The following is a 23,147-nucleotide window of genomic DNA, read 5'->3' on the forward strand; positions in this document are numbered from 1 at the left end:
CATGTCCTGCTGGTGAGCTTTCTGAAGGAGGAATGGCTTGGACCGGTCAGATCCGCTTTGCCTCTGAGCTGTGAAGCGCCCATGTGAATAAGTCCTACATTAACGACCTGCTGTTAGGTCGACAAGCAGTGTTCCTCAACCTTGGCGACTTGAAGATGTGTGGACTTCAACTTCCAGAATTCCCCAGCCAGCATGCTGGCTGGGGAATTCTGGGAGTTGAAGTCCACACATCTTCAAGCTGCCAAGATTGAGAAACACTGGTCTAACAGGGTCTGCAGAGTCACTCTGATGTGACAGGGTCTGCAATTCTGGGAGTTGAAGTCCACACATCTTCAAGCTGCCAAGATTGAGAAACACTGGTCTAACAGGGTCTAACAGGGTCTGTGTCCCACCATCCTTTTGAGACGTCCACAGAACTTCCAACGGCCATCAATTTAGAGTCACCCCTCCGTCCAACCCGTCCAGACCACCCCGCAGCAGCAACCAGCAGTAAGACCAGCCGCTGCCCCATCCCTGGATCTCCGACAGAGAACTTTGGTCCCCTCCATAGAGGCCTTGGAGGGCTGAAGCAAGGGTCCCCAGCGGGTCCCGCCCCAGATTGCAACTAGAAATGTAGCTGCGCGTCGCCCTGCAGGTCTCTTCTTCCAGCCTGGCGGTTATCAATTGATCCGGTTTGTAAAGGAGGCGTGCGTTTCCCTCAGCCGTCGGAGGGCAGCGGAGTCACACACACACACACCCCGCCTGTTTACCCCGGTTTCCATGGGACTTCTTCCCAGCAAGTCCACAGCGAGGAGGGCGACCCCGGCGCCTTCCCGCACCGCCTCGGGGAAGAGGACCAGGGCATTCCCAGCGCCGGGCGTGCCTTCCCCTTCTCGCCCCCGCCGCTGCTGTTGGAATGTCCCTTTCAACGCGCCCGGCTCCTGAACACGGACGGCAGGCTGCTTCTGTGTCCCCTTTCTGCTCTCGCCCCTCCGCCGCCCCTCCGGCGGCCCTCCTGGGGTCGCGACGGGGCGGGGAAGCGTTTCTAAGTTTCGTGCGCTCTTTTAAGGCACCTCTCGCTGTCAATGGAACGGCGGGAGGCAGAGCAGAAGCAGCCGGCCTCCGCGGCTCGGAAGAGTGAAGCTGGGGTAGGGTGGGGTGGGGTGGGGGGAGATGAAGAAAGCGATCGGGGATGGGAGGGGCACTTTTCGTTGCTTTTGAGTGCGGGGCAAGAGGCTTTTCCTAAGTTTGCTTCAGAGTTGCACACAGACACACACAGACACAGGTCGCGCGGCGGAAAGCGCTCTGGGCGTCTCGCCACTAAAGTGCCGAGTCAGCCGCTGGGTGCGCAAGGAGGAGCTGGCGATGTACCGAGCGGAGGGGGGCGACAACCGGGGGGGGCATGATGGAGGCAGGGGAGGGGCATTTGACCGGCTGGGGAAAATAATCACAAAAAGGGTGGGTTGGGTCACAAGGCGCCTGCGCCAGAGTGCCGGCTGCTGAGTCGTCCTGAACTTTTCCTCCGCCTGGCCCCCACCTCCGCCTCCGCCTCCTCGCCTTGGCAAGCGGGGTGCGCCCGAAGCTCGCAGAAGGAGCGCGGCGGGGCTCCCAGCTCGCACCTCCGCGGACCTTCCGCCGGGCGCCCTCTCTTCACCCAGCTCGCGTCTCCTCCGGGCTGCCTTCCCTCCCTCCCGCCAGCCCCGAAAGGAGAGGTCCACCCGCTGGGGAAAGGCGGCCGGCACCCGCCGCGGACGCCTCGCGCGTGGGGACGGGGCTCGCCTTGCGCTCGCGGGGAGGAAAGCTCCCATTTCTTGGCCGGGGGCAGCAGCGCCGAAAACCCGCAAGGGATGGGGTTGCGGTGCCCACCTGCCTGATTGTCGTTATTGCTTTAAACCCAGACAAAACTTTGCTTTCAGAAGCACGGAAAACTTTCAGCGCCCTGAGACGCTGTGGAAGAGGTAAGTTCAGAAGGAGGGAGCGGAACCCGGGGGGGGACCGGCGGCCCAGCCGATGCCCTTGAAATCCGCATCCCGCGAGCCGCTCAGGCGACATGGCCAGCGATCAGGGATAATGAGAGGTAGAGTCCAACAACTAAAAGCGCCCCCCGCCCCCTCCCCCGCAGCCTGAACCACGGCTGCGGTCCTGCGCGTGTTTTGCGGGCGCACCGAAGCCCCTCTGGGCGCACCGGGACTTCCCAGTGGGCGCGTTCAATTTTGCGTTGAAAAGGCAGCTGGAAGTCGCCAACGATGAGGCATTAGGTTGAAAAGGGGCTGCTTTTCGGGCAAAAGACCCCTGATTTAAGGGGGTTCTCTCTGCTGCTACGGTGGAGGTTGCTGGTGAGTCTTGTTGCCGAAACAAAATTCTCTTTTCCCAAAGTGACTGTCTTCTGTAATTTGAAAGGCTACTTGGTGGTATCCATGAAACTTGGGCAGTGAATCCGAGGAACTAGATGGCATCAAACTTGGTGGCACAGCTAATGCTCTGGAAGACAGAAATGGTATTTCCGATGTTCTCGGTTGGAGTATGGGCTGGAATTAACAGGATGAAAATTAAGAGGAACAGCAGCAAAGTTCCTCACCTAGGAAAGGGAAACAGAATGTACAGGAATAGGACTGGGGATACTTGGCTTGTGATAGGATGTGCAAAAAGGGTATTGGTGTCAGCGGTGTCTGTAGGGTATGGTCAAACAAGTCAAGATGGCCACCATCTTAATTGTTTTGACCACACCCTATTTGGACATCCTTGCTTGGAATCATATTTGAACACAACACAGTGTGAGCCAGCAGTGTGATAGTGCTGCAAACAAGACCAATGCAGTTTTAAACTGTGCCAATAGAAGTTTAATTTCCCAGTCATGCGAAGTAATACTTCCACTCTGATCCACGTGTGTTAGAACAACTTGGAATGTTACATCCAATACAAGATACCGCATCGCAACAAAATTGCCAGGGAATCTGGAACAGATGCAGAAAACAGATGCGAGAAGACAAGCAGGAGGCTAGAAATTAAATTGCACTGAGAAACTAAAGGGACCTCCATATAATTGGCTTTGAGACAAAAGGAGGAAATGGGGGGGGGAGAGAGTTTTTTACAAAGGTTGGTGCCACATAGAAGGTCAAGACCTGCTCTCTATCACGTTAGGGTGCAAGACACTGACTAAGAGCTTAAAAATCTAGGGAGGCAGATTCTGAGCATAGGTTAGGGAGCCTTTTTAACACTACTGAATGAGGCGAGGAGCTCCTATTTACTGGACGCATTCAAGCAGAGGTTGGACAGACATCTGGTCCGCGATGCTTTAAATGCCTTGTTGTACCAAATGAGGATTGAATTCCATAGCCTGAATGTATTCTTCCAATTCTGTGATGGTGGTTTTAGAAAATTACATCCAAGACTTTCTTCGTGCCTGGCTGTGTTATTTCTTTCCTGTCCACTGAACTTAGATTACCTGTACATCTTTAATTGTCCAAAATAGTGACTGGCAACAGATAAAGGCAGTTGATCTCATAACACAGTCTTCAGCCTTCCCCATCTGATTATGGCAAGCCTCCCAGAATTCCTCATCAGATGGCTGGGAATTCTGGGGGCTGCAATGGAGAAGGCTGCAGGTACATTTCATCTTGGATAACATCTTTCTCTTTCTACTTACCCAAACTCCAGGGACTAAGCAATGTGCAGAAACTGATTTCTGTGGCATTTCCTCTTAGCAAAGAGACCTTTCAAGGTCATTTTCCCCTTATGCCTTGAATGTGCTAAGGAATTTAAGAAGCTGCTTCTATAAAATCAAAGTTTTGGTCCCCCCTAGCATCCCGGTCTCTTGTGTTTTGGGCAAGGCAAGTATTCAGCTTGGAAACGCTGGCAGGCAAAGTCTGGATTTTGCTTCTGGGTTACACTCCTTCTCTCTGTGGGGAAAGCAAGATGCTATGTTCATGCTTAGTGACTCTTACAGTAAGATGTAGTAGGTACACTGGAAATTAAATTAAAAGTATTGCATTGAAATTAGGAATGCTTCTTATGATTGCTAAGTCATGAGCCAGAAATTCTTCCATGCTTTTAAAATTTGGCACAAGATAAGCCAGCTGTTGCCAGCTGCTTATCCCTTATCTCTGGCTAATTGCTTGCTATTCTGCAGTATTTCTGGAATTTGGTTTGCTCTTCTCCAACAGCCCTGTAAGGTAGGCCAGAACAACATTGCAACATTGCAAACAGTCTCAGACCACGATGACTAAACCAGTGAATTTTCAGGCAAGACCATTTGAAACAATTGCCTGATTCAGTGCTCACATTAAATCATGTGCACTACTTCAAACACTAAGTGGCTTCTTTGATCTGGGTTGAGGTTTTGGATTCTTAATTCAGAATATATCAAGAACTTTTGGAATGCGTGTTCTAAATGCGTTTTTAATGAGAAAATAAATAGCATATTTTTCCTTGTATAGAGATAAGGGCTTTCTACAGAAACATATGTTCTCTTTGTGAGAATTTTTTGTACTTATTTCAGTATAATTGTACTAAGCTATGGCTAAAGAAAACACGTACGACTCAAGCAAAGAAAAAAAGGGGGGGTTGCGTATGATGATTATATATGCAGTTTTTCTTCTTATTTCTTTGAAGGAATGTTTATTTTGTCTAATTGCCGCCAGCCACAGCTTCTGCACACATGTGACTTTAGCCAAACAGACATTACATTCATGCAATTTCCATGCAGACTGGTGTTCATATTTTCCCCTGATTTTGAGATTATTTCCACTTAAGGAGAAATGTCCTGTTGACCCACCCAATTGAGTTTTTATTTGTTTGTTTCTTGATTTGATTTATACCCTGCCTTGCGAATCTGGCAAGTACACAAGGCAATTAATTAAACGAGTCCCCTCGGCTGAAGCACGATTTGTTTTCAGACATGGATCCATGTTAGAGTTTGTCCAGGAAATGATTCTCTCTCCAGTTGGTGTTTTGCTGAAGTTCTCAAAACGTAACTGTGGGAAAAGGTACTTCAAGAGTAAGTAAAGTCTCCTTTGAGTTGAGGTGAACTCCTTGTGACTTCATGGGTGGCTTGACAACAATACAGAAGATTGTTTTCTTCTGGGAGATTTTCCAACTTCTCAAGCTAGCCGAAAGGTTTGAGAGTCCTTGAAGTCTCCCATCCAAATAGTCACCAGGTCTCATCTTGCTTAGCTTCTTAAATCAGGGAAGGGCACCAAGATGTCACCTGGAAATAGTGCATAGGCAGTGGAACACATAGAATTTATATTCAGTCCCTGCTCTATGCAGTTAAAAGGAACAGGTAGAGATGATGTAAAAGGCCCTTGGCATACGAAACAGTTGACATTTCTGATCTGGAGGAACAGACAATTTAATCTCTTTGGAAAAAGCATCCTCTACGTATTCCTAAATCACATGGGGACTAGTATAGCAGCTTTTGGAACAGGGGATTGGTAGTGTACAGGTAGCCCTTGCTTAACGACCCTAATTGGGACCGGAATTTCTGTCGCTAAGCGATGCAGTCGTTAGGTGAAACACCATGTGACTGCACCGCTTAACAATGGCAGTTTCGGTAGTCCCGGTTGCAGTCGTTAGGCAGCAGTTGCCTCACAAAGGGCCAGGCGGGGCACACCCCGTCAGCACTGGGAGGAAGAAGAAGGCAAAGGTCAGCAGCTGGGGGTGGCAGGGACGGCAGAGGGCAGGGTGGCCAAAAGGGCAGAGATGGGGGGGGGAAGTTGAAGCACACGCTGCAGTCCTAAATGCGGGTGGGCTGCCAAGTGCCTTTTGAACATGTGACCACAGGGGTGCTGCAATTGCCATAAGTTCAAGGACCGGGCGTAACTTCAAATGGTCACTGAGCAGATGATCGTTAAGTGAGGGCTACCCGTACACTGACAGTAAATCACATAGCACAGAATTGTGGGAATCCTAGGACCTACCTTTCCCTTTGAGAGTGAGGATCTCTGTTTTGCTTTTGATGTCCCTTTCTTAGGTCCTTTGTGGACGTTTTGACCCTAACCCTTTGCAGAATGCACTATCCATGGTTCCATCCTGAGATACGGGTGTAATCAATTAATGACACTTGCTTTATCAGAAAAGATATAGGAAAGGAGAGGAAACAGAGGTGGAAATCCTAATATAGATGGTGAGTCAGCTGAGGCAACCAAACTGATCCCACCCCCAACTCAAACAATGGCTCAACCTATTTTGAGTCCAAACTGAGCCCAGTTCAAGCCCCATCATGCCGTTGAGATATCATTGGGAGCATAAGAGACTTGGATAACTAGGGTTCCCCTGGATTGTATCCAGACCCTGATTGCCTGCTTATCTAAGCTGCACCACCCCTGCGGCTGATCTGTTTGCATTGTTTGCTGTGGTGGGGGAAGAAGGGAAGATTTCCTCGCCTCTCACCCCACTTTTGTACTTGGTGTCCTCCTATGGCAGTGATCCAAATGCCAGGAATACACAGGAAAGGATTCACCTTAGATGGTACAAAAAGTGTGGTCTGCCAGCATCTGTTTAGTGACTCCCTAGAGTGGGTACCAAAAATCAGAAGGAGTCTGATATCATCTTTTCAGACACTAACAGATTTTAATAGAAGGCATAAGGCATCAATAGATTTGTGGGTCTCCACTGCATCTGATGAAGTGAACTACAAGTAGTCCTCACTTAACGACCACAAGTGAGACCAGCAACTCCATCGTTAAGCAATGTGGTCATTAAGTGAGATGTCACATGACTGTAACTTGTGATTTTACTGCCGGCTTCTCCATTGACTCTGCTTGTTGGAAGCTGGCTCTGAAGAGTGCAAGTGTCAATCACGTGACTGCAGGGACGCTGTGATGGTCGTAAGTGTGAGGACTGGTCACAAAGTTACTTTTTCAGCATCATCGTAAGTTTGAACGGTCACTAAACAGGGCAGTTGTTAAGCGAGGTCTACCTGTATAGCTCACAAGAGCTTATGCTTTTTAATAAAATCTGTTAGAACAGGTGATACCAGACTCCTCCTGATTTTGGGTTACGATAGACTAACATGGCTCTCTTCCTACAATCTCTAGAGTGGATGGAGCCCCACATTTCGGCCCTGTTTTGTTCTTTTGAAGAGCTTTGGGCCAAATGGGCATCTTAAGCCTTGCAACTGCTTAAGGTGCCCATTTCACCTTGGAACACCTCCCAGCCTTGCCAGTTTTGGGAGTGCAACCTTGGCCAGCAGAGTTTCACATCCCTGACCAAAGACGTGTATATGGTCTTCCTGTGTTGCTAGAACATATCCAGGCTTTCCATCTGGGACAAAACAAATGTGAAGGGACAGGAAGCACAGGGGTGATTAATCTTCCTCTCTCAATGCAACACGGTCTCACTGGAAGCAACTTTTCATCCTCATTGTCGCTAGTATCAAGAACCATGTTTCTCAAACTTGGCAACTTTAACATTCTGGGACTTCAACTCCCAGAATTCCCCAGCCATCATGGTCTAGAACGAGGCTGCCTAGTTTTTCGATTACAGCAGCTCAGAATACAGGCTGCAGAGAGAGCTTTCATAACCCAGAGCCCTTTCTTATAAAATCATTCCCTTTGTATAAACTAATTGCCTGGGATCATACATCACACTAAGCCATAACGTGATGGGTTTGCTTTTGGCTTAGTGCATTTTGTGAACTCCACCCTTGGGTCTGTAGAAGGGTGCACGGGGGAGGAAAGGATGAAAGGATCATACGTTGCGATGCCTTGCTGCAAACTCTGCTCACAGCAAATGCCTTGTTGCAAACATTGCATGCACGTTGCATGTGCATACATAAAGGACGGGCTTGGGTCATGATGTCCCAGTGCACATCTCCTCATTTTGATGAAATTACGGCTTGCTGCAGATGCCCCTGGGTCCAGCTGTTATAGTTTGTAAATTATGGCTTAGTGCAATATGCAAACCCAGGCTTTTGTGGGATACATAACTCATGGTTAAACAACCATGAGAGTGTGGTGTGGGAATCAGGCCACTGTTAACAGAGAAGGATTTTTGCCTGATCTTTCTGACATGTCAGATTTCTGCCTAGCGATTTTTCTTTTCCTGCTAGGTTCTCCAGAAGTTCACTTTGTGATTTCTGTACCAGTAATCCCAAGTGCTACCACCCCAAAACAGCTTTCCAATTTTACAACTGTATTTCTTACATGGGAAAATATGGCCCAGGCTTCCAACATATACATTAGATTGGTGATCAGATCAGTTTGCTATCTGGTTACAGATGTGGACGTTCTCTGGCATGGCTGCATTTGGGAAAAAAATACTTGTGGCTTTAGGATTCAAGAGCATAGCTCCTCTTATAAATTTAATTTTGCTTGGTCTGTTTTTTATTTAGATACTTTCGGAGGGTTACATAAAACTATTCCTTTGGAGAGAGATTAATGTTTAACTTCTTATCTGAATGACTGTGAACACACCCCAATTCTAGTTCTCCAATCCACCCCCCACTTCAGTCTGGCCAAAAATGGCATTTTCTTTGTTTCTGGATGCTGACTGAGGTCTACTGAAGCAAGAGTTGATGAAAAACAAATGCCCAGCGATAATAATTCATCCTTTAATGAGGTAATAAACATTGTACCTGTAGCTGGCTGGCAAGGAAAACATGATGTGAAATGCATCTTTGGAAATGCCAGTGCAGGCCTGGCTGCTTTTCAATTCCTGTGAAAACAGCTGATAATATCACACTGGTTTTATCGGGTGACACCCAGGCAAAATTTGTTGCTTCCACCTCTATAAAAAGTTTTTTTTTTCCCTTGCAACACTTTTGCAAGATGATTTCTTGCCTGTCCCTGGAAGAATCTTGGAATCTGAATCTATAGAACAAGATCTGACAACTCCAAAGATCTTACCCAGAACGATCTCCACCTAGTTTTGCCACATTGCCTAATCCAGCTTGTTCTTGCCAGGTGACCCCACTGGCAGCAGGAGATCTGTTGTAATGTCCTGGTTACAGAGTGGTCTGGACCAGGGAGATCCAGGTCCAAGTCCCATTTTCCCACCTTGGAACAATCCCTTCCTTCCAGACAGGTGTTGTGGCATGGATAAAATTAAAGGGAGACCCTTCTGTAACCTCCGTGTCTCTCAGAGAAAAGGGAGCTTGCGGATTCAGGAACTGAAAAAAACAACAACAGTAGATCACCATCTGGGTTCCAAAAAGATAAAAGCTTTAAGCGTCTATTCCATTTGGAACCACATGAAGATGATTGAAGGGCCTTCACTGGCACCTAGAGTGATGTGGGAAACATCTCATCTGATGATAGTGTGCAATTAGGGAGTGCTTGAATGAAGTAACTGAAAGGACTATATTCACATGTTAGTCGTGTAAAGAGTTGGTGTCTGGAAAACAAAATCATGGTACACTGCTGTTGATGTCAGATGGTTTGCACACCTCCATGGCTTGTTCCATCTTTCCATCTTTCTGATATCTGTGCTGGGGTCACATATCCCACTAAGCTTTGGTTTCCTTAACTGCTGTTGTTGAGTCTAACTCAATCGTCTGGGTTCACATCTTGCCTTAGGCATTCAACCATGCCTTATAAATGCCAGAAACTGCATTCACATAAGGTTTGATTGGGACCTGCCCTATTACTCTAATTTGGGACCTGCCCTATTACTCTAAAGAGTAATCTGCTCTAAAGAGTTAAAGGGAATCCATATTTATTCAAGCTTCTTTTCTTGCTTGCATGGAAGAACCTTCTAGGTTCTCCTCCTTTGTTGAATGTTCAGAAGTCAGAAAGGGGGAAGCAAGGAATGGCAGGGGCTCTGGGCAGTACTGGTGGGAGGAGGGTTATGAATAACCTCTTTCCCCAACTTTCCACATATATTACAACAGCTACATCCAGAGTCTTTTCTCATAATCAGGGCTACAGAACTGGGGAACCTCTAGATGGGAGCAAAGAGATGTAGAACACCCTTCACTCTCTCCTGTCACCTAGTGGTCATCTAGAGCTTTGCAGCTCAGATTGATTAGCACTAGGGAGCATGACTAAGCCTTTGCTGTATTGATGTAGTATCTTGGGAGGCTGGTCTTGATTCCTGATGCTGTCCTGGTTGGCTAGCAAAATGTATTGTCCTTATTAGTTGGGAGAAGGATGGATGGAATATTTGAAGCATACTGATTGGATAATGGATAATCAGTGGCAAATGGCATATATTGTTTGCCCTCCATCCTAAGATACAGATACTCCCTCATTCAGGAATCTGCCAACAATTGATCAAGGCTGCATTAGTCACTTGAACACATATCCTGGAATGAACTGAGGAGACAGAGCACATGAAAAGTTTGCACACTGTGGGTATGTGTCAGTTTCAGGAGTCTGAACAGAACCTCTTCCAAAATGTTTTCCTCCCCAGTTGGCCCATCAATTATTAATCTGGATGTGTATGGGCTAACGGGGCTAGTAAAAATGCTGGGGAGGCCACTAGCTATTGTAAGTATATTTGCAAGGCAACTTATGCATAACTTGGTTGGATTTTGGACATTTCAATCCCATTTGGAACAGAGTTAAATACTTCTTTGGATAATGCAGCACCATTTTGCATGGTTATTCTGAGTTAAATATACACTAAACCTGTAGATTATAAAGTGCTTAACTTGGGTTGAACAGCTGATGAACTTACTTTCTGTTCAGTTACTAAATGTGCTTGTTCCCATGTTACACTCATAAGAACTCCACAAGGTAGGGTATTTGAAGAGGTAGCAGCTAGTCAAGTTGGTGTACAAAGTGGAAGTTAGACCTCAGATGTTCCCAGGAAAGATATGAGATTGTCCTTTACTGAGTTACATTTATGCATTTCTCCACTATCTGTTGACTATGGGGTCCTTTTCATTTAGGTAGACATTGAACTCAGGGTTTTCCCTTAGGCAGATCTGAACATTTCTCCCTTTTAAACTTTTCAGAATGCCCTGTGAGTATGTTCATGTGATGTCTTGATAGACATTATACCTCCCTCAAGTCCTCTAGAGATGTTTAAAGTTATTTCCCATCATCCGCAGCTGATGGGATTTGTAGTGCAAAGCATCTTGCAGGTATATGTTTGGAGAGACTGGTCTAAATTCTAAAAAAAAAAAGAAGAGGAAGGATATGCATTGGGAAAAGCTGAGTCCGAGAGGAAGGGTAAGATCAGTGGATTCCACAAAGGAAGATGGACAGTTGAGGGCTTCATCTGGACCCCCAACCCCATTCTTGCTATCCCCCAGATTGTGCTACTGAACTTCGCCCACCCCCCACCCCCAAATTTTCTGTGAAATAAAGGGGCAACTGGATATATGAAGCCACGGGGAAGTTTATGACTCCTATTTTAAAAAATACCCACCAAACTGTCCAAAAGCAGCCCTCCCAAATGATTGCTCCCCACCAGTGACAAGCCCACCTCGCTGTCCCATGCCTCATAAAACTCGAAGGCTGGTTTCTCTGTCTCTAAAGGTTTCCGGCCTCTCTCGTAACAAATCCTCGAGCGCAAATCCAAGCTCTTTTTCAAAGGGAAGGAGGGGGGGAAGGAAGGCAAGCCAGAATACTCATTCTTCAATTTGCCCTGCCAGCTGGTAACCAAATAACATGATGAACCTATTACTTTTGCGTGTGTGGGTGCAGTTGAGCCCAGCATATCTGCTGCGCGACTACTGTATGTGCTGGCAGGTAGCCTAGTTCAGACACTTCCAGCCTGCTTTGGTTTTTTCCCAACTCGTCTCTTCTCATAACCCTCAAATTAGCAGGGATTTGGGCGAAAGGGATCAGCGCGCCTATTGCAGCCTTTCAGCACCATCCCTAGGGATCGGTTGTAATAGATACAGCTTGTGTTTCTAAAAATGCCTCCCGGGTTTTAGGAAGGGCCATTCAGTTCCCTGGGTTGCAACGTTAATCAGCCGCAGAAAACGTTTGGCTCGTTCGGCAAAGGTGGGAGGGAGTCGTTTGTTTTAGGAATCTCTTTGCCATCTCCCCTCCCTCTATTTTCCCCTCTGCAGTTCACCCAAGTTCCATGGAAAAACTGCCTTCCTTGCAAGCTGTAATGGAGATTATGGTTTTCACACCCCTTCCCACCCTAGGAATTCTATCCAGTGAGTGGGTTTGGAAAAGCACCTCCTAGATCAGTGTTGTCCAAATTTGGCCACTTTAAGATGAGTGGACTTCAACTCCCAGAATTCCCCAGCCAGCATGGCTGGCTGGGGAATTCTGGGAGTTGAAGTCCACTCATCTTAAAGTGGCCAAGTTTGGACAACACTGTCCTAGATCATGAGTTTTTTAAAAAAGAAGGACAGCAACATCAGGTGCTTGTCCTTATCGGTTTTAATTGATTTTATGATTGTTCGACACCCAGAATCGCTTGTTTGAGATGGGCGGCCATATAAATTGAATAATAAATAAACAAACAAACAAATTTGAAACACACACATATACGCCTACCGACTGTTGTATTGAATATTGTTAAATATTCCATGTGGTTCAGGAACAGTGTCCCAGGGTAATATATAAACCAGGACCAAGCAAGCTAGTATCTTCCAAATATTTTGGCCTTCAGTTCCCATTCCCCCAGCCTTGGTGGCCAGTCCCAAGGGATTATGGGAGCTGTAGTCCAAAACATCAGAAGAGCACCAGGGTGCTGACTCCCATCAAAGGACATATGCCATTAAAAAAAAACAACCCACTGTTCCAACAAAATATTGTAGCATAGAGAATTCCTCTTTGTGCCTTCTGCTGGTTTGCGGTGCCCTCCAAAAAACTCTGCTCTGTTATACCCACCCATCTTCTGAACCCTTCCTTTGAGCTTTCATTGACTTGTACTAAGGTCCTGTTTTTAGCGTGTGGGTTCTCAAAGTTTGCTGTATCATAACACCCAAATAACAAATGAGTTAATGTAGAACTTTGATTTTATGACCTTTCTGCTCTGGGTTGCTCCTGACCTACAGTTAGAGAACCCCTGCTTGTTGGTGGTGGGTCCTGAAGTATGCTAAGAGCTCCCTCCCTGGACTGTGGGTATCCCTGTTTTGTGTACTTCATAAGCATTGGCACTCACAGCTAAACATCAGAAATGATAGTAAGTACAAAAAGAATCTAGAGAGTGCTAATTTTCTTCTCATCAGAACGTGCATCCAATCTACCCTCCCCACCTTAAAAGAAGGAAGATAAAACCTCCCTTTGTTTTAGGCACTTACCCAACATTAGCTGTCTAAAAGTGATGGTGGAGCTAAGAATGAACATGTAGTTTTACTGAATTGGACAGAACCCATTTGATATTTATGTATTGATTCATCCTGTAAATTGCATTCTCCATCAAGGAGATCCCTGGGGCAATGTAGAAATAATCATAACAACTTTTATCATAACCCCAGGAAATATTGGAGCAAGCCACAGGCAGGCAGGCAGGGCCATTGATTAAAACAGCATGGTGTCTTTTTCTATATGTATAATTTTTATTAAAGATTTTTTTTAAAAAGGAGTATAAAAACTAATACAAGCTAATCTAAACTAAAAAAAAGGAAAAGAAAAAGAAAGAACTCAAAGAGAAAGCTAAAAGAGTAAGAAAGGAAAATAAAGTGAAAGAAAAATAGAAAGGAAAGAAAAAAGAAACAAGGGAGTAGCTTACAATCTTTATAGCAGTTATAAGTACAATTATAAATTTACCTCTCACTCTATGGTTACAACATAACTCTCTTCTTTCTATAATCTACCCTGTCTAATAATCAAAACCATAAATCATAAGTTTATTTTTCTCTGTTTCATGCAAAAAGTCCACAAGGGGTTTCCAGTCAGCAATAAACGTAGATATTGTCTTTCCTCTATTCAAGGAAGCCGATTTAGCCATCTCAGCAAGTTCCATCATCTTCACCAAGCCTTCCTCCATTGTGGGTAATGCTGAATCTTTCCATCTTTAGTATGGTGTCTCTTTGATGCAAACTCCACCCCTTTGGTACATGTGGCATGATGTCACACAGAAAATGGATGGAGCTTCCATCGCAAAGGCATGATGCTATTGTCATTTTGAAGAATGTCTCCAGTTCTGTAGACAGCTCTGGGGCAAGCCACATTTTTTACAGCCATATCCAAAAATCACATTAAAATTACAATTCTGGCATTGCATAAAATATTACACTCCTCTTGGTTGTGTTGCTTGGTCCTCTGCAGTTCTTTACTTAGCCTGTTTGCCAGGCCTTCCTTGGATCAGAAAGTTTAGATGTTCCTCCAGTGGACCTTCACTCCTCTTCCCAATGTGAAGAAACCAGTTTTATTTCATTTTGTTCAAAGAGAACAGGGTTCAGAACACTAAGATTAGCAAATGGTCTTGTCTGTTGCTCTCCTTTGATTGAGCCTACCTTGCAGATACATTCTGAGGACCATACTGCAGCAACTTCTGAGCTTCTGGGAAGACCACCAGGTTGGAATAAAAGGCAAGCGAACTGCATTCATTCTTGATGCAGTGTCAACACTTGGTGTTGCTTTGCTTTGCACCCATCTCTCCAAACTCCCAGTTTCCTCTAAGAAGCTGGAAAAGGTGGCTTCATCTATTTTGGTAACATCTTCTGGAAATCCTCCAGAGGTTAACATTTTCGAAAAGTGGGCCTGCAGATGCAAAATGTTTGCCCATCTCTAAGCATTTCCAGCGCCTACATCCAGCAACCCCCACCCTTCAAACAAGAGCAATGGGTGGTAGAAACTGGAGTAAGGCAGAATGGAGCTGGAGAAAAGTCATCCTATTGTATAAAACCAATTACAGGATTTATACACCCCACCCCACCCCACCCCGATTGGTGCACTCGATTTCTTGCTTCCTCGCCCCCTGCCAGGGACCCTTTTCCAGGGCCGGCTGCATATTCCGTTCATTTGCGGCATTTCAAGAATGAAGCCAAGCTGCTCCAACTCTTATTGATTTAACCCCAGCTGGGTTTAAATATGCATAAAGATGCATCTAATAGCTATGGTTTGTTTGAATAATCCCAACCAGGAGTGGGCGAGTTTTCCTCCCTCTTTGCAGCGGGAATTCTCATGCCTGTGGTGCTTTAGTTGCCTGGCTATGTTTCAAATAAAATTTTCATTTTTTCCCCTCTCCTCCATGCTGTTTTCATGCTTTTTGTTCTTTGCTACCGAACAGAATAGCATGCTTTTTGTTCTCTGCTTTCCTCTTGTGTATGCAGACTGCTTTGGACAATGTAGCTTTGATTTTTTCTTTTTGTTCCCATGATGAGTAGAAATTTGGGGAGACGGTCTGGGCTTCATGATGTTTTTGGAGCCTCTTGAAAACAGGCAACACAGTAGTGCAGAGGTTCTCAAATTGTGGGTTGAGACGCCCCAAGGGGGTTGTAAGCAATTCGAAAGGGAGGAGGGCTTGTAAAAAATTTAAAACATTATCTTAAGCATGGTAGAGTCTATCTCAGACTTTCGAGTATTAATAATTGAGTATTAATAATTTACTGACCTGCTTCCTTTTCTTAACAGATGGACAAGAATTTGGGGGAACACCACCCGCAACTATGTTCTGTGAATTATGATGTTACAGAGTGCTACTTTCAAATGATCTTCTTTTATCCTTCCCTATCTGTGAATTTTACAAAACATCTCCATTTATCTGTTGAAATACATTGCTAGGTCAAAAATGTGTAGAGTTTTGGATTTTGCTTTGATTAAAGCCTATTCTGTGGCTTGGGAGGGGGGGGGAACTGGAATATGTTATGCCCCGATCTATTGGAGCAGAACATAAGCTGCTCCAGGTAGGAAAGGCTTGCAGAGGATGGTTTGGAATTGTCTCCAACTCTTTCACTACCAGCTGGCACAGGAGGCATCTGAACTTCCTTCTGTGGCACGAAGGAGCATGTTTTATGCCTATGTGGGTGTGTGCCTCTGCTTTCAACTCATGCTGCATCTATGCGTGTTTGTGTTTACACGCTCTTTGGAAAACACAGGGGAGTGTATATGCTCCACTGCAGGTCATGTGATCAAAAGGGAGCAGGGAAGGGGTTCCAAAGGGTGCCGTGGACACTGTTCCAACTGCTACCCCACTGCCTCGCCCTTACGGCAGGATGACTTGGGAGAATTTTTTCGGTAACGCTTTTCCTGGCGTCCCACACCAGATGCTGTCCATTTTTTAACTCCATCTTTGGCTGGTGTTTCCCACCCTACCAATTTTGGTTCTGTTCTTTCAGGTTTTGGAGAGTTATCCTGGACAAGCAGGTTCCTGAGTGCCTACTTTCCAACCTTCCATTGGGTGGGAAAGCAAAATAAAATAAAATAAAATAAAAAACGGGGGGGGGGGAGCCTCCTTTGTGCCAAATTTGACTCCTGGTGACTTCATGGACACACCCATCTGGTTTTCTTGATAGCACTTTGGAAGTGTTTTTGCCATTTTTTCCTTCTGTGATTTTTTTTTTAAATTTCCATTCAAGGCTATAAGGCTGGGACTTCCTGGTGGTGTCCATCCAAGTATGAACCAGGCCCAGCCCTACCTAGCTTTTGAAGATCAGCTAAGGTCAGCTAGGTGAGGGTAGAATGCTAATGTAGTAAATACAGTTCAGGAACACAGAATCACATGTCATTAGATTAAACAAAAAATACATTGAAGTTACATGTTCTTTAGTGATTGTGTGTGTGTGTGTTAACAGGATCACAGTTTGTTGGAAAGAACATGCAGTCACTGTCAAGGATTGGCGACAAGGTATCCACAAATAATAAACTCCTTCTGGACACCTCATCTCTCCCAATAAATTAGAATCAGTTCTGAAACATCATTTCTTGCAGGAAAATACCCAATTCTTACGGCAGTTATTTCACTTTACAAATGAGGAACTGAGGATGAGAAACAGCAAGTCTCCAAATTGCCTTTGGGAAACCTGTATTTCTCCAGTTGCGTTGGAATGACTTCTCACATATTTACGTATATCCAACAATCTTCTCTATAGGACTATGTGGGAATTGCCTTGCAGCACAGCTGGAAAACTTGTGGCCATCCAGATGCGTCATCTTTCACAACTGGCCAGAGTAGTTGTGTCTGCAAGGGGCTGATGTCCAGCAACATTTGGAACAGGTGTCTCCACAGGAGGTGTCAAAAAAGTCAAGGGGGGTGGCCACAAGCATGTGATCAAAGCTCCACCTCCTTTTTTATGTATATCACATGCAACACAAGTAGAAAAGGGATATGGCTTTTAGCTGTGCAATTGCAATATTGACTTTTTTTTGACTCCTGCCTGCAGATGCTCCTGACCTGAAAGTCTATAACTTCCCACTCCTGTCTTAGAAACTGATCCAGGATTAGAAAATAACTGCAACCACAGCTATAATCTTGAATTTCAACTAGATTGGTAATCACTTCCTCAAGTCCTTGAATTTAAAGTCTCTACCTTCATTAAATTACAGTTCCAGATTAGTAATAACTAAAGTGGTAGAAAGCCAGTACAGATCTGTTCTGTAGCTAGTCCCCAAGAACTTTGTTTCTTCAGGTATAACAGTCTCTTAATTCTTTATCTATTAACTGTAAGACTTTTCTTCTTTTTATCCAGATCCTTGCTCACCATGGGGGCATTGCCAGTCTTCCTCCTACTCCTATGGACTGTAAAAGGAGTTGCACCCTCACATCCTCATGGGAAGCCAACTTGGCCAACCTACAAGGTACCCGTTGTTCTACCCCAATTAACAATTCATTTGGACAAACCACACTTCGATGCAGAAGCCAAACTGGAAGTGGTCTCTTCATGTGGTCCATCTTGCCACAAACGTTCCCCACTCCCAACGTATGAACAGGTGAAAGATTATTTGTCCTATGAGACGTTGTACTCGAATGGTTCCCGCACCGAGACAGAAGTTGGCATCTACATTGTTAACAGGGTCAATGCAGGTGGACAGAGCCGATCGCGGACAAAGAGGCAAATCTACGGCTATGACACGAGGTTTAGTATTTTTGGCAAGGACTTCTTGCTGAATTACCCTTTTTCTACTTCCGTGAAGTTGTCCACAGGATGCACTGGAACGTTAGTGGCTGAAAAACATGTCCTGACAGCTGCTCATTGCATCCACGATGGCAAAAGTTATGTCAAGGGAGCCAAGAAGCTACGGGTTGGGTTCCTGAGACCCAAGCCGAAAGATGGCCTCAAAAGGACCAACAACAGTAACTCCCTTGAGCCTGAGAAAATGAAATTCCAGTGGATTCGGGTGAAACGGACACATGTTCCCAAAGGATGGATAAAAGGGAATGCCAATGACATTGGCATGGATTATGACTATGCCCTGCTGGAGCTCAAGAAACCCCATAAGCGAAAGTTCATGAACATAGGAGTGAGTCCAACAGCAAGTCAGCTGCCCAGAGGAAGAATTCATTTCTCGGGCTATGACAATGATCGGCCTGGAAACTTGGTTTACCGGTTCTGTGATGTCAAAGATGAAACCTACGATCTCTTGTATCAGCAGTGTGACGCCCAGCCAGGGGCCAGTGGTTCTGGAGTGTATGTGAGGATGTGGAAGAGACAGAACCACAAATGGGAGCGTAAAATTATTGGGATATTTTCTGGGCACCAGTGGGTGGACACCAACGGTTCCCCCCAGGATTACAATGTGGCCGTTCGTATCACGCCCCTCAAATACGCACAGATTTGTTTTTGGATCACGGGCAACTACCAGCAGTGTAGAGATGGATAGATCCAATCTATGTCCCAGAAAGGCTTCAGTGGCTTGCTGGGGAGGGGAAGGGAAGGGGTGGTGTTGGTGGAAAGCATATGCCTGACTGCTCTATGGGCACAGTTCTGTTTTTAGAAATGCCAGGGTGCAGGAGTTGACAGGGCGCTCAACCCGGTTAATGTTTGTCAGTAAGCACGGTGTCCATGCCATGGCACAGATCCTATACCTTTGCTTACTTTTTGCCTTAGGATAAGCAATAGGATACCCATGTAAAACGGTTGGGACCGAAGCAAATTATCTGCATCTCCCTTTTACAGCCTGTTTTAGGATGGGCCATCATTCGCCAATGGAGACGCTGATTGGCTGGCTCTCACGTCATTCATGAAGCACAGTGTTGGCTAGGTCTAATAGGAGGATAACTGAAGGGAGCCACAGGCATCCATTCTCAACTCCGGTGATGCCAAAACAGCAAATGATGGGTTGTGACATTACAGTACAAGCTCTTCCCTTTTGGATGTGTGTTGTGACATCAGTCACCAGCATATAAGGGATTAATTTACTTTGGGATGTCATGACACATTTTTTCATCATTTCCCTTTCCCCTGGGGTTGGAGATTTCCCATGGTGGTCTTTCTTCTCCTTCTCCTTCTCCTTCTCCTTCTCCTTCTCCTTCTCCTTCTCCTTCTCCTTCTCCTTCTCCTTCTCCTTCTCCTTCTCCTTCTCCTTCTCCTTCTCCTTCTCCTTCTCCTTCTCCTCCTTCTCCTTCTCCATATTGAGAATTCTTGAATTCCCAATAAGAGCCAGTGAAAGGTAGACATGGGAAGCAAAAGTGTAGTGCTTGAAAAGCAAAAGACGAGGAAAAAAACTTCAGCTGTTATTCTTCTGAAAGCACTGGTCAAAAAAATATGAATCCTTTGACTAAATTGAGTAAACCCTGAATAGTCTTTTTTAAGCTAGAATGTAATTACTTTCTCTAGGTCTGCTTCCTGTTTTAAGGCCTATTATAATATGACGTCTGGATGTGCATTAGCTTTCTCCAAGGGCCATGTTAGCAATAAGTCCACTACAGTATTGAAACACATATTTTGGTGATATTGTTCATCTTTCTCCTCCACCCCCACCCCCCAATTAATCTTAGGGGAATCCTGTTCTGCTGGTTTTTAATCTTCATTGCATTTGCAAAACACTGTACCAGCTGGAAAGTTACGTAGTTGGAAAAGGGCTGTGTGCAGTGTTGACTGGTTGGCCCTTGAGTCAATGCCAAGGTTATCTTTCTCCTTCTTAGAGCAGGCTGGTGCAAGGCCCTGATTGGTGGCCCATGCCTGATTGGCAAAACCACCTTTCCTACATGGAACAGGACCTTTCTTCATATGCTTCTGAGTGGCTGACTTCTTCAGGATAAATCCTTTTCTCAAAAGTTGTTTTTACAGCTTAAAATGATGTACAACCCTTTTTAAAAGAGCTTGTAAAAACTGGACTCAAATGGAATCAGAGGTCTGCATAAATCATGGAGGAAATTTATGGAAAACAGAATTCAGTGTGGAGTCTATACATTCAAGGCAAAAGCAACAAGGAAGGAAAGCTTAGTTTGCAGCTGAAAAATATTCAGCTGGCCCTATTTTTATGCATGTGATGTGCAACAGAATTAGTTATTTTTTCTAAAGAATTAACATTTCTAGCCCTGGTGGTGTCATCTGAGAAATGAGAGGAATACCTGCAGAAACATTTCAGGTTTCAGAATGCTGCCTTTCTGTAGAGCTAGCAGACTCAACTAGGGAGAAAAAGGTAATATATGTTTGTTCCATTTAATTTATACAGGCTGCAGAATTAGTCTTCTTTAAAAACCCAAACAACAAACAAGCCAGCATGCTGAGTCCTTGGGGTTGGTTTTTGTACTCTAAATCCGTCTTGTCTCTTGCACTGTCCAAATTCCAGGCTGAACTTCCACATACAATGTAGTCCTGTGCAGGAGATGGACAGGAAATTCATTTTTTCCCTGGCATATGAACTCAGTACTGCATTAGAATGAAACTCTCTCCCCCCACCCCCCACGGTATCCCTCTCTCTATTTCATTAAATCTGTTTCCTTTATTTGTAAGTGTTTGATTTATTGAGCTGTTCTCTGAAGCCCTCCTGGTTTGAAATATATCACAGCAGGTCAAGACAATTTTGCCACATAGGATCTTGTAAATATTTATAAACCTTGGCTAGAAATGGAAACATGCATTGTAATTCTACTTATTTTGTAAGGATGTTCAAATACAGCATGTGTTTAACATCTTGTGTGTTTCTTGTTGTGTTTTTTGGTTTACATCCCCATTTTCTTCTTGTGCAAAACATGAAGGCTCTTAAGAACATAAGAACAGCCCTGCTACATCAAACCAAGGCCGATCGAGGCAACTTTCAACCTGGAGGCAACATTGGGTCTTCAACGCTAGTTTGTCCTCCATGACTTTGTCCAATACCCTTTGAAAGATGGCCATCACCACATCTTGTGGGAATGCATGACACAGGTTAGAGATGCACTGTGTGAAGAAGGGCTTCCTTTTATCTGCTCTCAATTTATATTCAGTCAGTTTCATAGGATCTCACCTGGTTCTAGTCCTTGGGAAGAGGGTGCAAAACTTCTCCTTGTCCCCTTTCTCCAGGCTGTGCCTAATTTCATACAGCTCTATTAGGTTCCCCCATATCAATGTTTTTCCCAAAAAAGAACCTAAATGTTCTAAGTCTTTTCTTGCTTGCACCTTTCCATACACACAGCAACTCTTACACTGCATAACTACAGATAGCCCTCACTTAATGACCACAATAGAGACCGGAAAATTCATTGTTAAGAGGGTGATCATTAAGCGAGGCATCACGTGACCACACCCAATTTTAGGACATTTTTTGTGGCAGTTATTCAAATCACCATGGTCATTAAGTGAATAACATGGTTATTAAGTGAATCACATTCCCCATTGTTTTTGTTTGCTAGAAGCTGGCTGGGAAGGTTGCAAAAGGCGATCTTGTGCCCTGGGATGCTGCAACTGTTGTAAGTGCAAGCTGGTTGCCAAGCACCTGGATTGGGGGTGCTGCAATGGTTGTAAGGGTGAGGACTGGTCGTAAGTAACTTTTAGTGCTGTCATAACTTTGAACAGTCGCTAAACGAATGGCTGTTAAATGAGGACTACCTGTATTGGAGGCTTTGCACTATAGATGTCTGATCCTAGTCACGATGCTGCCAAAACAATGAAATATGTCATGACTTCATAAGTTAAGCATCACCCTTTTGTAGTTACATCACAGCCATGATGCATATTTCATCAGTCACCTGTGCTTTACTTCATATTTTCTCTTGAAAGCAAACACCTGGCAAATGCCCCCAACTACATACTAAAATTAGCACGCTGTACTAGGTCATGGTTTGTGTTAACTGTCATTTATTGAACAAGCCTTAGTAGTCTGTTTTGCACATCACGCTCCATCACAGATGCAAAACCTCAAGCCGCAGGTCTGTGCTTGCCCCCTCCCCCCCAAAGCTTTTAAGGTGGCTCTCAGAAACCCTGCAAAAATTAGCTACCAAACTGCAATTTTTTCCACAATAACTATCAAGGTTGTAGAAGGGAAAGCTATAATATGTGGAGGTGGTTAAATTCTAATGCGGCTTGCTTTTTGTTTGGTCTGATGTGCTAATGCAATCAGGGATAAGCTATGAGTTTGTTTTAAAATAATCCTAATGTCGGACCTATTATGCAAAAGAGGTAGGATTTGGATTGTGATACGCCCGCCATCTTGCAGACTTTGACACCCTGTCCCCCCACTACTCCCGTAAAGGAATCATGGGAAGGAGCACCTTCCAACATCTTCCCTTGGAATCTAACATAAACCACGGAGGCTGCTGACTACTACAAAGAAAATGACACAATGAAAGGCAGGAGAGCCACATCTCCTCATTAAAGAACAAGAACCACAAGTTTCACCTCTAAAAATTTATCTGAAGTGTCTTTTCCACTTTTAAAGAGTTTCTCAAGGAAATTCTCTCTCATCAAACTGAAGGAGAACTAGTAGGACAAAATGCCTGACATTTTCTCTGCCTGACATTAATTTTATACAAGTGAGGTACACATTTCCCATAGTACCAAAAGATGAACTTCTCACCTCTACTTGTTGGGTTTTGAGAGCACAAAGTAGGTAGCACTTCCAAAGAAGAATGCATTTTGCCAAGAGAAGGGCAGGCCATCTGTTGTAAGATCACAAATTCCCCACCTCTGATCCCATTATTATAATACCACGAATCCATAATGCCTCTAATTATTGCTCTAGAGAGTCCTGGAAATTGTCCAACTTGAATTCTTCTGGCCAGCAAATATAACATACTTGGAATTCTTCTCTGCCTTGCCTCTTGTATAGTGTGCCTTGATGGAGGGCTATCGTTATGCATAAAAACACACATGCTCTCCTTGAGAAGGGAAGCATTTAAGGAGTGAAAAACATAAGGAAGATTGACAAGGCAACCAGCCCAAGGAGGATACTCACGTTGGAGACCTCAGGAGAACTGGGCAGTTCTCTGAAGGTTAGTGCCATAAAGGAGGA

The 23,147-nt window shown here is 44.8% G+C and overlaps 1 protein-coding gene across 3 annotated transcripts; it reads left to right on the forward strand.

The window, feature by feature from the left end:
- Positions 1–1,464: 1,464 nt before the first annotated feature.
- PRSS23 (serine protease 23) lies at positions 1,465–20,850 on the forward strand. Of its 3 annotated transcripts, XM_015889601.3 has the most exons (3): positions 1,465–1,937; positions 16,568–16,620; positions 17,462–20,850. In XM_015889601.3, the coding sequence occupies exon 3, from the start codon at positions 17,475–17,477 to the stop codon at positions 18,591–18,593; it is 1,119 nt and encodes a 372-aa protein (XP_015745087.1). In that variant the 5' UTR covers positions 1,465–1,937; positions 16,568–16,620; positions 17,462–17,474; the 3' UTR covers positions 18,594–20,850. The 3 variants fall into 3 exon arrangements, with proteins under 3 accessions (XP_015745087.1, XP_007437044.1, XP_087996669.1); XM_007436982.4 differs by lacking the exon at positions 16,568–16,620 and having other exon boundaries at positions 1,467–1,937; XM_088140543.1 differs by lacking the exons at positions 1,465–1,937; positions 16,568–16,620 and adding an exon at positions 16,652–17,263.
- The last annotated feature ends 2,297 nt before the right edge of the window (positions 20,851–23,147 follow it).

Source organism: Python bivittatus, unplaced genomic scaffold (assembly GCF_059951505.1).
Source record: "Python bivittatus isolate LINGU-HERP-01145 unplaced genomic scaffold, Pbiv_v1 ctg000340_np1212, whole genome shotgun sequence".
In the NCBI taxonomy this organism is placed as follows: Eukaryota; Metazoa; Chordata; class Lepidosauria; order Squamata; family Pythonidae; genus Python; species Python bivittatus.